The 14,884-nt window shown below is 47.8% G+C and overlaps 1 protein-coding gene across 5 annotated transcripts in view; it reads right to left on the bottom strand.

Moving 5' to 3' along the window:
- Positions 1 to 14,884, bottom strand: part of SMARCC2 (SWI/SNF related BAF chromatin remodeling complex subunit C2) — a 588,171-nt gene that overhangs the window by 448,523 nt on the left and 124,764 nt on the right. For all 5 annotated transcript variants that reach the window (XM_078686227.1, XM_078686241.1, XM_078686231.1 and 2 more), the window contains exon 10: positions 14,077 to 14,192. In XM_078686227.1, the coding sequence (XP_078542353.1) occupies positions 14,077 to 14,192 (116 nt within the window). The remainder of the gene's footprint in view (positions 1 to 14,076; positions 14,193 to 14,884) is intronic.

Below are 14,884 nucleotides of genomic sequence, written 5' to 3'. Positions count from 1 at the left end.
GGAGTAACACGAGCACCGAGATCTTTCTATTTTTGCTATCAGTGACTCACTCACTGCTCAAATTTATAACGAGTGCAACCTGAACGCTTCGTTTAGGCGAAATGTAACACAGATCGAGCGCCATTTGCAGCACATCACTGCCACCTAGCGGAATTAGCTGGAAAATTCAATTTATACATTTGTTTTGCCGCTAGAAAACCTAGTTTCTTTCTCGAGAAGACAAGTCTTGGGGCGTGCACAGTTGTGCAAAAAGCGAGATAACGGCCGCAAGCTGAAAGACACAATCGGGGCAGAGGCGCTTTTACCATCACCAGCTCCGTGGTGGAAGGGAGTAGGAACCGGAGGATCGCAGAAGTGCCGGCAATGACGGACCAGATTCGGGGGCGTTCCCGGCTTTCGGCTGACGTCGCGTGACGTCGGCAAAAGCCAAAGAATCTCGGGAACGCCCCCGAATCTGGTCCGGCATTGACGGACAGGCCCCTCGTCCAATGGCTAGGCTCCATTTATGGAGCCAGCCAATGAATGACGAGGGCCGACCCAAAGCCACACTACAGTTCTCATCAGGTTTTCGCCTGCGCGAAAAAGATGCGCAGAGCGCATCTTTTCGCCAGGCAAAACCTAAAAATATATGTATTTATTACTAGAATAATCCTCTGTACTCTTTATGAGGGCAGAGGCACAAGCGTTTAAACAAAAGCACAGTTAAACATATAAAAGTTGCACAATTATGGATAGGCCCGGTGGCCACTCAAACCATATATTAAATAAGTGGTATAAGAACTGCTTTACGAACAGTGGTAAGGCCTAGGGCCTTGGGAATCGCTAGGACTACACTGGACTAACTGTAGTTAGGACAGGAGTAGCCCGCGGGATTCGGGTGCAGCGCTAAAAGCACACGCATGCACCAATGCAAAGTCAATGGTGCGTAAAAGTTATAAAGTTACTGCTTTGGAAGTCTTCCGACTGGACTAGAACTTAGCCACTTAAAACTAGGACACTAGAGGTGTAAACCACTACAGGAGCACCGGTGTTAGATCGTTACCTCACCCACAGGCAGCGGGTGCATAGGTACCAAAGTGTGTCGGGTTTCGTCGTGTAGATCTATGGAGCCTGGAGATGAAGATGCTGCAGGCGGCCAGGAGAGAAGAGTCCGGTTGGATCCAAGGGTGGATCGAAGATGTGAAGTACCTGAAAGCAGAGGGGACAGAGTCTGGGTCACTAGCCAGTGACCAGGATGGAACCAGGAAGGAACCAGGCGATGTCGGGCGCAATCAGGTGGTTGTCGTGAAGCTTGTCTCCGCTGCCACGTGGACTCTGGGGCACCGAAGATGACCAGGAGTGGATCACGAGCTGTCCCACGAAGGCTCTCGCTGTCGGCGGTGTCGGCTTCCGGATCAGAGTCAACAGACCTTGGCAAATGCAACCCACGCAGGAACTGCAGATCGCTTCTTACTGGACCAGCAAGGTCAGAGAGGTGGCTCCTTTTCAGGGGAGCAAGGGCCAGTCTGGAGCAACCAGACTAGCAGAGTAGTTTCAAAGATTCGTCGTCATAGAGGCCACTGGCCAAGGGGCAAGTGACCGGACAGACGCGTCGAGCAGCAAAATGCAAAAGGGCCCCACGCAGCACTCTGTGAGTGTGGAGGGGTGAGCTTCGGTGCACGAGCTGCTCGGGGCTGGGGCTTCTCAAACCCCAATGCACAGCTTCTAGGATACCTCAGGAGCTGCACGGTCAGCACTTCGTAGTCTTTTCAAGATGGGCGGTCCCACGTCTCACGTCGCCTCCACGGGTCTCAGCTTTGCTGTGGATCGGGCTGTTGGATGTCTGGGAATCCGGTTCTTGTCGATCTCTGTCGCTCGAGCTCCGGCTGGAGCTGCAACAAAGCAAACCGTTGGGCGCTGGATGGTGCCTGTTTGCACAGGGTGGTCACTCCTTGACCACAAGGGAGATTCTTCAGTCTTCCACGTCGAAGGGTCCAGAGTTCTGTATCAAAGTTTCAGTCAGGATAATCTACTGCTCATGGGCACAGCTCCTACCTTTATTTCAAATCAAGGGGCTGGATTACCTGCTAGGTCCCTCCTATGGGTGGGACCCAGGAAGGGGGTGGTTACACCCCTTTCCCATTGTCCAGTTTCGCGCCTGAGCTGGGGCTGGAGTGCCCAAGCACCGGTTTGAACTGGGCTATGCATGGGACACCTTGTGTGTCCCAGGCAGTGTCTAGTTTCACTCGCCCTGCCTGCCTCAATCCACTATCTCCTGTCTGGGGTGGTGTAACACCTCCCTGTGACAGGAAACCTTTTGTCCAAGCCTCCCCTGCCAAGTTTCGGTCAGCAGCAGGAGGCCAGACTTGTGTCTGTGGCAGCAGCATCCATTTTGTGATGCTGAGGCTCTGGTTAGTTTTAACCGCATTTACTGTTACCCACATGTCTTAGCCCTCTAGAAGGGTGGAATGCTACCCCCGTCGCCAGAACAGGCGAGGGGGTAGTATTCCAAAGTGTACGACACCTTACACGACATGTTTTGATAAAGCCACACCAAAGTTAGCAATAACGCGAGGATTATAATGCACTTAAGAGTATATGGTATGGCAATACCCTGGAACAGCTATAAGGAAATGGTTCCGAAAGCTGCAGACAGGCTCAGCTCATGCTAGAGCACCATCTCACATAAAACCAAGCACTCTGCCTCCAGGATTGTTAAGGCCTGCCATAGGAGTGACTTATAGGTGCATATGTGTCCAGATATAGGTTTAGACATAGGTATACTATACCCAAGCAAGGGGTGATTACACGACCTTGCCCCAGCTGAGTGATCAGCCAGTTGTGTCTGTTTGGATGGCCAGCCAGGGGTGGCAAAAGATATGCTGCAGCCCCTGGTAGGTCTTGGATGCACCTATGCCCTGGGTACCTATAATACACTGTACAGGGGCTGATAAGGTGACCCAATATCCAATTAGTTATGCACCTAGGGTACATGGAGTCCATTTTAAAGAGAGAGCAGATAGCCTGGGGCCCTGATTAGCAGGGTCCCAGGCCAATTAAGTCGAAAACCAGCTAAACACAAGGCAAAAAATCTGGCGTAACCATAGTCAGGTATCCACCCTCCTACACCCTCCCTCTATCTATCCATCTCCCTCCCTCTATCCATCGCCCTCCCTCCTTCTATCGCCCTCCCTCCTTCTATCGCCCTCCCTCCTATCGCCCTCCCTCCTATCGCCCTCCCTCCTATCGCCCTCCCTCCTTCTATCGCCCTCCCTCCTTCTATCGCCCGCCCTCCTTCTATCGCCCGCCCTCCTTCTATCGCCCTCCCTCCTTCTATCGCCCTCCCTCCTTCTATCGCCCTCCCTCCTTTTATCGCCCTCCCTCCTTCTATCGCCCTCCCTCCTATCGCCCTCCCTCCTATCGCCCTCCCTCCTATCGCCCTCCCTCCTATCGCCCTCCCTCCTATCGCCCTCCCTCCTATCGCCCTCCCTCCTATTGCCCTCCCTCCTTCTATCGCCCGCCCTCCTTCTATCGCCCGCCCTCCTTATCGCCCTCCCTCCTTCTATCGCCCTCCCTCCTTCTATCGCCCTCCCTCCTTCTATCGCCCTCCCTCCTTCTATCGCCCTCCCTCCTTTTATCGCCCTCCCTCCTTTTATCGCCCTCCCTCCTTTTATCGCCCTCCCTCCTTTTATCGCCCTCCCTCCTTTTATCGCCTTCCCTCCTTTTATCGCCCTCCGTCCTTTTATCGCCCTCCCTCCTTTTATCGCCCTCCCTCCCTCCTATCGCCCTCCCTCTATCTATCGTCCTACCACTATCTATCGCCCTCCCTCTATCTATCGCCCTCCCTCTATCTATCGCACTCACTCTATCTATCGCACTCACTCTATCTATCGCATCACCACAGCATCACTCGGGGCACAACAACATCACTATGCACTACCACAGCATCACTGAACGCCACAGCATCACTCGTCGCCACCACAACATCACTCAGCGCCACCACAGCATCAATCTGTGCAACCATTCAACAACTGGTTCAAATATGTTCTCTCAATGTTTCCAGCTTTATTACAAATGTCACAAAAAGATGTTAATATTTCACTTCTGTTCTTAGATTTTCGTTACAATAAAATACAGTGAACATAATCTTCACAAAAGTTATTTACAAAAGTTTAAGCTATTGCCATTATAAATTACAATAACTTTTATTTAAGTATTAATTATTTTAAAAAATTAAAGCCATTGTTATTTGTAATATCAATACATCTAAGTCACGTAAATACAACACATATTACATTACAAATGCTATAGATGTCACATTTGCGAAAGTTAAAACTATTGGAATTGTAAATGACAAAGCTATTATTTTAGCTATTTTTAAAACCAACACAAATACAAAATTGTCATTTACAATACCAATAGCTGAAACTTTCCTAATGCGAGACATATTGCATTGCAAATGCTTGTTTCTTGTGGAATACTCTCTAGGCCTTGCTTCTAAATGTGTGCCTGCTTCCTTGTGGCACTGCTGTATCATTTGGACTATCCATTTTGAGATGAGGCCCTTTGTTACTAGTGATCCTATGCCTGAATCTGCAAAGGATTTTACAAAATGGTTTCCTCTTCTGATCTCTTTTGTACTTTCTAGGTAGTACCTCACTGCCCTGCGTACATCCAGCTCGTTTAGGCCTCTTTCGGCGAGTGTTTTTGCTGGTGGAAAAAGGCTGGCAGATGGATTGCTTGATTCAATCGGAACTGTGATACGACTTTGGGGAGAAAGCACTGGTTTGTCTGCGTGACAATCCTGTCTTTCTGTATTTGTAGGTAGGGTTCCTAGGTGGTTAGGGCTTGCAGCTCTTTTACCATACAAAAATATGTGATTGCAAATCGGAAGGAGATTTTTATTGTCAGGAACTGCAACTCTCCCTTGTGCAGCAGTTCATAGGGAACCCTCATTAGCTATGTCAGTACCAGGTTATGGATCCACAATGGTGTTGATCTTGGTGGAGCACGTCTCTTTGCCCCTTCTAGAAGCCTTTTAATCACTGGTGCTGTGAAGAGGCTTCTTCCTAGGTGTCCTTTTGTGTAGGCTACATTAAAAAAGTACTTTTAGCCAAGCATATGTTAGATTGTTGTCTACTGGGTGTGTAAGGTATAGGACCACTGTAGTCTCCTCCATTTTGCAGAAGGACAGTTCCTTGTCCCTGCACCACAGGACACTTCTCTGCCATTTTGCTGAATTGAGCCTTCTTGTACTTGGCCTTCTTCCTTTTTTTAGGATACCCATGAACTGCTTTGGGAAGTTGAGGTTGCCAAACTATGTCCTCAGGAGCCAGGCCACCAGGCTCAAGGTGCTTACTTCTGGGTGGTGGACTCTCCACCCCCCCTTTGCATGGTGAGGAGATCATGCTTTGCCAGTAACCTTATTACATTCCCCTGTGCCATCTCCACCAGGTCCGAGAACCTCATCTGTCTTGCCCACTGTGGGGCAATCCGGACCATTATCATGTGCAACTATCTGCACTTGCTTAGGACTATGGTATTAGGAGAAATGGTGGAAAAGTGTACGCAAATCTCTCTGACTAGTCTATCAGCAGGGCATTCCCCTTGAAATGGTGGTGTGGGTACCTGGATGAAAAGACCTGACATTTTGTATTTTCTGGTGTTATGAACAGGTAGATATGTGGGGTGCTCTAATGTGTGAAGAGCTCTTAGAGCACCTGTCAATTTAATTATCATTCCTGTGATACAGACGCTTGTCTGATTAACCCATCTGCTTCTTCACTTTGCGCTCCTGACAGGCATATTGTTATTATGGTTATTCTTCTCTGAACAACTCGTACCCATATTTCCTGGGCTAGGTTGGACAGCACGTGTTACTGTGTTCCTCCTTGCTTGTTCAGATAGAATATTGTGGTTGTGTTGCCCATTGTATTGGCACTGCTGTCCCCTTCACTTGTATCTGAAAAGCCTTTAGGGACAGGAAGACCGTTTTCAGCTCAAGAATATTTATGCGATTTATGGCTGCCTCTGCTCTCCACAATCCTCTGATTTTTAGTTCCCCAATGTTTGCTCCCCAGCCTGTGTGGGATGTGTCTATAGTGATCGTCACAGTTGACTTTGTGAAGGCTCTTCCCACAGTTATGTGGTTCGTGTTCCACCATAATAGTTTCTTGCACTTTCTACTAGATACTCCCAACTCCTTGCTGCCTGTGACCAATGGCTCTGGATCCACTCTTGGAGGGGTCTCAGGTGTAGTATAAGTGGAATACAGCAGGCCATCATGCCATTATTTTCCCCACATTTGACACTGTCAGAGCCTGACCTTAGCAGTAGTGGAGAGCTTGCTCTGTGATTGCCTGAAACTTCTTGAGGATAGGGAATGCTCGTGTTGACCCTTGTCCTCAGGAAGGTCTTTTCCTTTGTGGATGATTTCTCTAGTTTAATTGTGAAACTTAAACTATGGAGGGTGTCTATGACAGTTCTGATGTTCTTTTTGCATTAGTGGAAGGAGTTTGCTTTTACCAGACAGTGCCAGATATGGGAATACGTGGATCCTCTTCCTTCTAAAGTAGGGCGCCACCGTGACCAGGCTTTTTGTTAATACCCTAGGTGTGGACTTGATTCTGAAAGGGAGCACTTCAAATTGGTTTGGTCTTGGTTGACAACAAACTGCAAGTATTTCTTGTGCTTACGGTTCATGGATAGGTGTCCTTTAAGTCTATGGTTATCATGTAGTCCTTTTCCATTTGCCTGATGTGAGTCTCCTCGACTCCTGAAGGAAAGCATTTATTCTGCCCTTCACTGGTATTATATGGCGTGGTGGTTGGCAAGTGGAGTCACTAGGCTGTCACAAAAGGGCTGATGTTTTGTCGTCTGCGGCTGCTACTTTTGCGCCGCCAGTTGTTGGAGGCCTGCAAGGTGGTAGGATGTCTGTGCCGCCGGGCTCTGGACGTTTCCTCTTCTGGCTGGTCTTCTCATGGTTTTCATGGGGATTGCCCCTCGACATGGATGGATTCGAAATTGCAATGCCCTGATGGCCTTGGCTGTGCTGTGGTCTATCTTTAGCTGTTGCAGTGTCTCGTCCATTGCTGTACAGAAGAGCTGTTCTCTGGTGTAGGGATTGTTTATAATGCTTGCCTGCACCTCACTTTTTAACTCAGACACCCATAGCCAGGCCGGTCTTCTGAGGGTTGTGTCCATGAACATCTGCCTACTTTCCGTGCCTGCAGCGTTGAGGGTGGATTTCAGGCATGTGTTAGCAATGGTCTTGCCTTCTGCCACTTGTGCGGTTTCCCATTTTCGGAAGTGCTCTGGGTAGTGTTTCATTACCTCTCCCATTTCTTCTCCATGCTGATTGATGTACCTGCTCTGGAGGGTGTTGGAGGTAGCAACCCTCAACTGAGTTGCCACTATTCTTCCATTATGCACCCACCATTTCCACCCTCTGCCTCTATTTCTCAGGTGGGGGGGGGTCGGTGGAAGTAGGGATGTTGGCGTTCTTCCTTGATGTAGTCACAATTATGGAGTCTGCCATAGCATTACCTCTAAAAATATAGTGGGTCTCTGGAGGAGTGTTTGCATTTTTCTACACACTCAGCATCACAGTCTTGCAGGCTGCTAGGGCTCTAAAGGCTTTCCTTCCCTGGCCCAGGATACTGAGGAGGATTGGGAGATATGGCCTCCTGCTTTGTGAGAGCACAAGACTTTCGAGGCAGTAGCATGCCTGTGACATTTACTCTTCGAGTTGGATTCCATGCCGGTCTGCTGCCTTCTTTACCACTGAGTTGTACATTGTACATCCCTAAACTACACATACCCTGGTAACTGTAAACTGTCCCTTCTCCCCCTGCCCTGAGCCCTAACAATTAAGCCCACACCCCAAAAACTACCCTGACCCCAGCCCCCCTGTCTTCGGTCCTATAAACTTTGCACTACATCCCTACATTACCCAGACCCTGCCTTCTAAACTGTCCCTTTTTCCCCTGCCCTTAGCCCAAAAAACTGTCCCCCACCCTAAAAACTACCGCGACCCACTCCTTGGTCCTAAAGCCTACACCCACCGAGAAAAACAACCCCCTCCACCCCCCAAGACCAAGCCCCAGCCCCACTTAGCCCACCGTGTCCTCTCCCGAGACAGAGTCTTCTTCTTCCGGTCTTCCCCTTTTACTCAGCAACTAGACAGCACATTGCCTTAACCACGCATATGCGTTGTTAAGGCACATGCGTGGTCAAGGCAAGCATGGTACGGCTTGCGGGAAAGCGGCATGCATGGCTCAGCCCGCATTGTTAGGGCTGTTTCCCCTTGAAGCCTGCTGGTGCACCAGAGGGATTCAAAGTGATCCTGAGCAATGTCATCATGGTGTGCAGCAATTGGGGTGGATTGTGTAAGAAAGTGGTTCTATATATATACTGGACCAAAGAGTAAGGTACAGTGTGTATAGAGTCCCCAATCTCCAGAGGTATAACAGAGGTTAAAGTCAGATATGGCCTTATTCTCTAAAGTGGTAGCTTGTTCGAGCAGTAAGGCAGGATCAGAGGAAAGTGTAATGCATTTGTTGTACACACTCAGAAAAAGGTTTCACACACTCAAGAACTGAACTCTAGGCCAATTGTTTTTATATCAAAAGATATAGTTGTTTTATTTTAGAACCAACAGGTATCAAAATATACTTTTCTCAATATGAGTGACTTCAGGTAATTACTTTGCAGAAAGGCAATAGACTTTGTAAGTACAATAGCTACAGTAGTTGCAAAAGGCAACACAATTCTAAACACAATTTAACATTGAGCTCAATGGGTTTTTCCTACATAAATGCAGTTGATCACTTTAAGGATTACTTTTCTAGCCACAGGACTGGATCCTGGATTCAGTCTCGGGACCTAAACTGTAAACAGTTAAATAAAAGCGTTTTGGTTACAGTTCTAATTTTTAAAGAATATAAATGTATTTACAAAGTTGACACTTAGAAACTTTTCAGTGAAAAACTAGCAATGTGGAGTGGTGTGGCTCACTGGTTAGAGGCGGCAGACCCGGAAGCAGAGGACAGCACGGGACCAGGGTTCTATCCCCGACGCGGCAGGGTCGTGGACCAGGGTCAGCGGACTCGATAATTCTCGCCTCAGTGCCTACTCTAACCAGGGATCACACTCGGCAACTCTGGGCATTAGCTTGCCTCATCTCCACAACGGCCCCCCACGTACGCCGGGGATGCCTGGTTTCACCTTGGAGATACCCAGTAGGGACCATCTCACAGGGAAAGCCAGGACGGGTTCCCCAGCGGTCTACAGCGCAGAGATACTCCTTCGGGAGTCGATTCTAGCGCTTTAGAAACCCACAATCAATCAATCAATATTATCCTATGGAAGGAAATTCAAGTCACAGGTAAAGTAGGTTCTCGTTACTTTTGTAATCCAGCACGGGGACCTCTACCTAAGAAAGGTAAGTAATTACGTTTCTGTATTTGGTGCGATTTTGAAAGAATATTTGTAGTTTGCAAAAATCGACACTTGGAAGAAATTTCAGAGAAAAACAGTCAATGGTTTCTTATGGAAGAAAAGGCAGTTAACTGGTAAGTACAGTTAAGATTACTTTTGCGGTTCAGTACCGGGCTAAAAGGTACAGTACTGGCTTCTCTCCTGATCACAGGTGAGTATTTCGGAATTCATTATTCAGCTGATTTTAGATCAATATTTTAAAGTTTAAAAACTCCACACTTAGAAGACATTTCAATGAAAACAAGTCAATGTTAGCCTATGGAAGGAAAGTGAGTTATCGGCTTTTAGGTAAGTACTCGACTGGTGAAGTTAAGGTTCTGGGCCTAGACTCAGGGGTCTCCCAGGGTCGGAGAGGTACAGTATTTACACCCTCAGCGGCACAGGGGCAGCTGGGTGCAGAGAGAGTAGGCTCAATGCAATCCAATGGAGGGTAGGGGGCCTTCAGTTGGTGGCTGCAAGCAGGCCACGCGGCTGTGGGAGCTGAGCTTCTGGTCACTTACTCTGGGCAAGTGGGGAAGTAGAGTAGGGTAGTTGGTGCACTTCCAGCGGCACTCGGGCAGCTGGGTGCAGGGTGATTTTGACACGTCGGGCGCTCAATGTTATCCAATGGGAAAGTTAAAAGTGAACAAAGGCTGCAGGCTCGGGGACAGAGAGTCTTCAGGTGCGACCACCGCTTCGAGAGGTAGGTTGGGATCTTGAAGAAGAGGTAGATACTCAAAGGAGGGCACAGGGGGCCTCCGGGTGCAGGGATGTCTTTTGGTGTCTGGAAATCTTACCCTCGGCTGGTCGCAGTTGCAAGGGTCCCTGGTTCTGAGGCTGCAGGCGTCGTCTGGTTAGTCGAGGAGAGTCTTTGGGCACTGGACTTCTGGTCCCAGTCGCCGGGGGGACGTCCTCGTGGTTTTGGGTCACTCAGGCACAGGCCGGGCTTGGCGGTTGCAGAGTGGACTGGATTCGCGGTTCCTGGTTGGCACCAGGGTAATTGCTGTTGGAGCAGAACCACTGCTCATGGGAGTCCCAGTCTTTTGGAAGGTTCAAGGCAGGCAGGTCCTCCGGGGTTGTCGAGGTTGCTGTCCGCAGAAGATGCCGGAGTTTCACAGGAGCAGGTTCAAGGATCAACAGGCCTGTAGGGTTCTGGGGCCAAGTCAGTGGGCGTCGTCCTTTCGTTAGCAGCTGCACGGCAGGTCTTCTTGTTTCTTGGTCTTCCTGTTGTTGCAATCGGGATCTGAGGAAGGAAGGTTCAGGGTGCCCCTAAATACTAAATTTAGGGGCTTTACAGGTAGGGCAAGGGGAGGGACCAATGGGTCCCTGTCCTGGGGTGGGTACACCACCATAGTCTGCTCCTCTCCTGTGGGAGGGGGGCAGGAGCCTAGCTATGATTGGGCAGGGCTCCCCATCTTCAAGATGGCCGGAGCCCGTGGTCGTGCTTCACCTCGCCTCTCCCACCTGAGGGGTGGAGTTGGCACAGGCTGGTACATGCCCCTCCCTGACGTAGGGTTTCCCGCCAGTCTTCCCGCCAGAGTGGTGGTCACAACTGGTGGGGGCCAGTGGCTGAGTACAGCAAATGGTCTGGAGTAGCTCACAAAGGCAGAATGCCTTTGAAGCTTCCCCTGCCCATCCTGAGGGACAAGGCTTGGCACCTCATCCCAGGATGTGCATTGCTGCAGACCCAGGAGAGCGAGGGCTCTCCACCCAGGGGTCCAGCAACATGTCTTCTGTGTGGCAGCCTAGACAGCCTCTCAGACAAGACGTGGATTGTAGGTTAGGTTTCAGGGGGCATCTCTAAGATGCCCTCTATAGTGCATTTCACATTAAATCCCACACTGGCATCAGCAGTGGGTTTAATGTGCTGAGAAGTTAGATATCAAACTTGTCAGTCTTCAGTGTAGCCATTATGGTGCTGTGGAGTTCGTAATGTCAACCTCCCAGCACCATATACTCTTAATGACATCACTGCACTTACAGTGCCCATGAATGGCCCTGGGTACTGTAGGGGCACAGGGCTCATGCCCCTGTGCCCACACCACTGGCATAGGGCACCCAGCTAGATGGGTGGCTGATGTATGCTAGGGCAGTGGGTTAGTGGGCATGGCACACAGGGATGTGTGCCATGTCGACTGTTTGTTTCTGTACTTACACACTCAGCCTGCCAAAGCAGTGTGTGGATGCCAGGGTACAGGGCCCCTAAGGGTGGCACAATAAGTGCTGCAGCCCTTAGGGGTCTCCTCTGGTCATCAGGTGCTGGGTACCTAGGGTACCATTTACTAGGGGCTGACAGGTGGCCAGAGGTGCCAATTGGGTTTTAGTTTCAACACAGTTTTAGGGAAGGGACACAGGCCCTGGGCACCTGGTTGGCAGGAGCCCAGGGCACACTCAGTCAAAGCACATCAGCAATTCAGCAAATAGTGGGGGCATACCAATACAAGAAAGATGGCACTTTCTCACAGATTGGTGCTGGAACTTCAAGGTAAGCCAGAAGGGGCGCTGGCAGTGGAGACTGGAACTGGCAACAGGGCCAGGTCTTGCAAGGCTTCTTGCCCTAAATAGATGTCCACTAGCTCCTAATCAGAGGTAAACTTCACTTTAGCTTTAGAGCGTTAAGGGGACCTACCCCCTAGCGGGAGCAGTCTTTGGCCCAAGAGTGGTCACGTGTTTTCCTCTTCTTGCGTTTATTTTTCTTCTATTTCACCTAGATCCAGACACTAACTTGGATCCAGAACTCTACAGATAACAAGCCCGCCACTCGTGGACGTGCGTGCTATAAAAGGTTTTGAGTGCTGCTCTGTTAACCACCTTAGTGTGCATGAGGCTGACTCTGTCGCACAGCTTGCAGTCTAGCTTCACTCCAAACCACCACAAACAGACCTTGTGAAACTCAGAAATGGACATCCGTCTATGGCAGGGGTTAGAGCCGAATTCTTTAGGTGCTTCATTACTAAAGCAATGCAAAAATATTTTTTGTGCCCAATCTTTATGGAGAGCAACTCTGTATACACATGAAGGGCACGTAAAAAGGAAACTAACATAGGCATGCTGAGGTGGCAATACATAGCTCCACTAATGTCACATTTGATCAGCAACTGATGTCAATTAGGATCCGACGCAACCTATAGGTGCAGGAGAGCGGTGGTTAAATCTTACACATCCAGTCAGGTGCCTTTGAATATTCAAAATGTGAAGAATCTGCAAATTGATGTATCCATCAACAAAGTTATTTTACAGAAGAAAAGATAGCAGAGGGTTATTATTTTGGAGGGAGCATTTACCCAGAAATACTAATTTGGGAGGGGGATCGTTCTAGAATTTAAGTGGGGTCATACCTGGTCACACACAGGGAAGATCAGGAGGGTGAAGGCTCAGTCTTCCTACTGGAAGTAGTGAACCTAGGAGATACTTGCCCTACCTCCCCAGTGTCTCTCTGGAGCAATCTGTTCATAAAACCAGATATTGTGCACATTTCAGTTCTTCACCCCGTAAGAAGGAAATTTATCAGAAAGCATGCATAATGGCTCAAGAACACTTCAAGGTACAAAGAAAAATCGTTTTTTTCATAAAAAAGAAAAACAAATATATAAGTATAATGTAAACATCAAAGGGCATTGAGAGGAGCCAAAAAATGAGTTTTTAGTCAAAAGAAACATTGTGAAAAGATGTTGTGTGCTGAGATCCTTCTCAGTGAGCTGCAGAAAGGCACAGCAGAGTATGATGGGAAGCTGTAACACAACAGCACAGTGGTATGATTTATAGGAAAAACGGCGCCCCAAAGGGTTAATCCACTTAATATCTCAATCTGATCCTAGCTATCACGGTGCTGAAGGGTAGAGAGAACCACCAGCCTCCCCAAATGTTGTGGCCTGAGCTACAAACAAACGTAATAGCAATCCCCAGCACACGTTAAATTTAGACAAAAAAATTACAGCTGTACCAATTGTAAGTCAAAACGAATATACAACAGAGATCACAATAGGTTCTTTATTTCTTTTCATCTAGTTCCTTTTAAACAGATCTTAGCCAGCCAACACGTGTTTCATCGTCACAGTTGGTATACACCTGTGACTTTTTCATGACTCGAGGGACCAGTATTATAGAAACAAAGAACCTATTGCGATTTCGGTTGTATATCTGTTTTGACTTACAGTTGCTACTGCTATCATTTTTCTTGTCTAAATTTAACGCGTGCTGCGGATTGCTATTATGTATGATGGGAAGCTGACAGCTTAAGTTTTAAAGGTGCAATGTCAGTACTAGTGTATTAGCTAAGTTACAACCTATATTTTCTCTAAAAAAAGGGTAAAACAGTGGTGATTTGATGTCAAATGTAGCATATGGCTTTTCTGTCTAACTTGATGAAGATTTATCATAAAAATAAAAAAAATAGGAATTGGAAAATGTTGCCTCCAACTGAAATTTTTTTAAATTTAGTTTTTCACAAATACCAAGTTACAAAAACAGTTCTAAAGTTCTCAGACATGCACTGACATATTTTATTGTTCGTGGGTATGAGTGAAAATCCCACAACAGAAATATTGTAGCTTCAAAGTAAAATTCCAAAACGAAGCCGTAATGCAGCAGGCCCAATAACAAACAGACATGTCTACTTACCCCTTCTTGGCGTTCTTCTTCTTGGCATCAGAAGGAGGTGAAGGACTAGGGGAGCGCTTCCTCTTTTTAGAGTTGTTACCTTTTTTGTCCCTTCGGTCAGAATCTGGACTGTTCACCTGCAAAAGAGAATAAAAAACAAAAATAGTTCCAGCTCTAGACCAGCGTTGGCATTTAGTCTGCCTCTTGGGAAAAATCGATGGAAATGCCTCTATCTAATGTCAAGCTAAATAAAGCCATTGATTCAAAGGATATTATATGCCTGGTACAGCAACTCTATGGTTGAGCACCCAACTACAAAGACTAGGGTAACATGCAAGCTAATGTTTTATTATTTATTTATTCAAAGTTTTATATAGCGCGAACAGGATCCTTACAGATATCAGAGCGCTTCACAAAGACAGGGTAGGGGCAGTAGGAGTCAACAGAGATAATGGGAACAGTATAATAGTCAATAACATGGTAATAACATGGTTAATAGAAACATACATAAAACCAATCCATATACAATCAGGTAAGGAAGTAATATAGAACAGCACAGGTCATTGATCCCATTACAGAGGTGTACAGGTGGATCAGTAAACCAACGTGTATCACATCTTGGTCGGTAGTAAGAGTAGCGTAGTGGTGCCCCCAACAAGTAGAGTATAGTGCCAGGGGATATTGAGCAGTGATACAAGCAATGCAGAGTCTCTGAAACCAACATCTATAATGATCAGGAGATCTTGGACAGAAGGATGGTTTTCACCTCTTTCTTGAAGAGTGCAGTGGAGGAGATCAGCCTGATTTCAGGAGGGAGCGCATTCCAGAT

This window comes from Lissotriton helveticus, chromosome 1_1, assembly GCF_964261635.1.
Source record: "Lissotriton helveticus chromosome 1_1, aLisHel1.1, whole genome shotgun sequence".
Taxonomy (NCBI): domain Eukaryota; kingdom Metazoa; phylum Chordata; class Amphibia; order Caudata; family Salamandridae; genus Lissotriton; species Lissotriton helveticus.
Note: the sequence above shows the minus strand (reverse complement) of the source record. Positions and strands in the feature narration are given on the sequence as shown.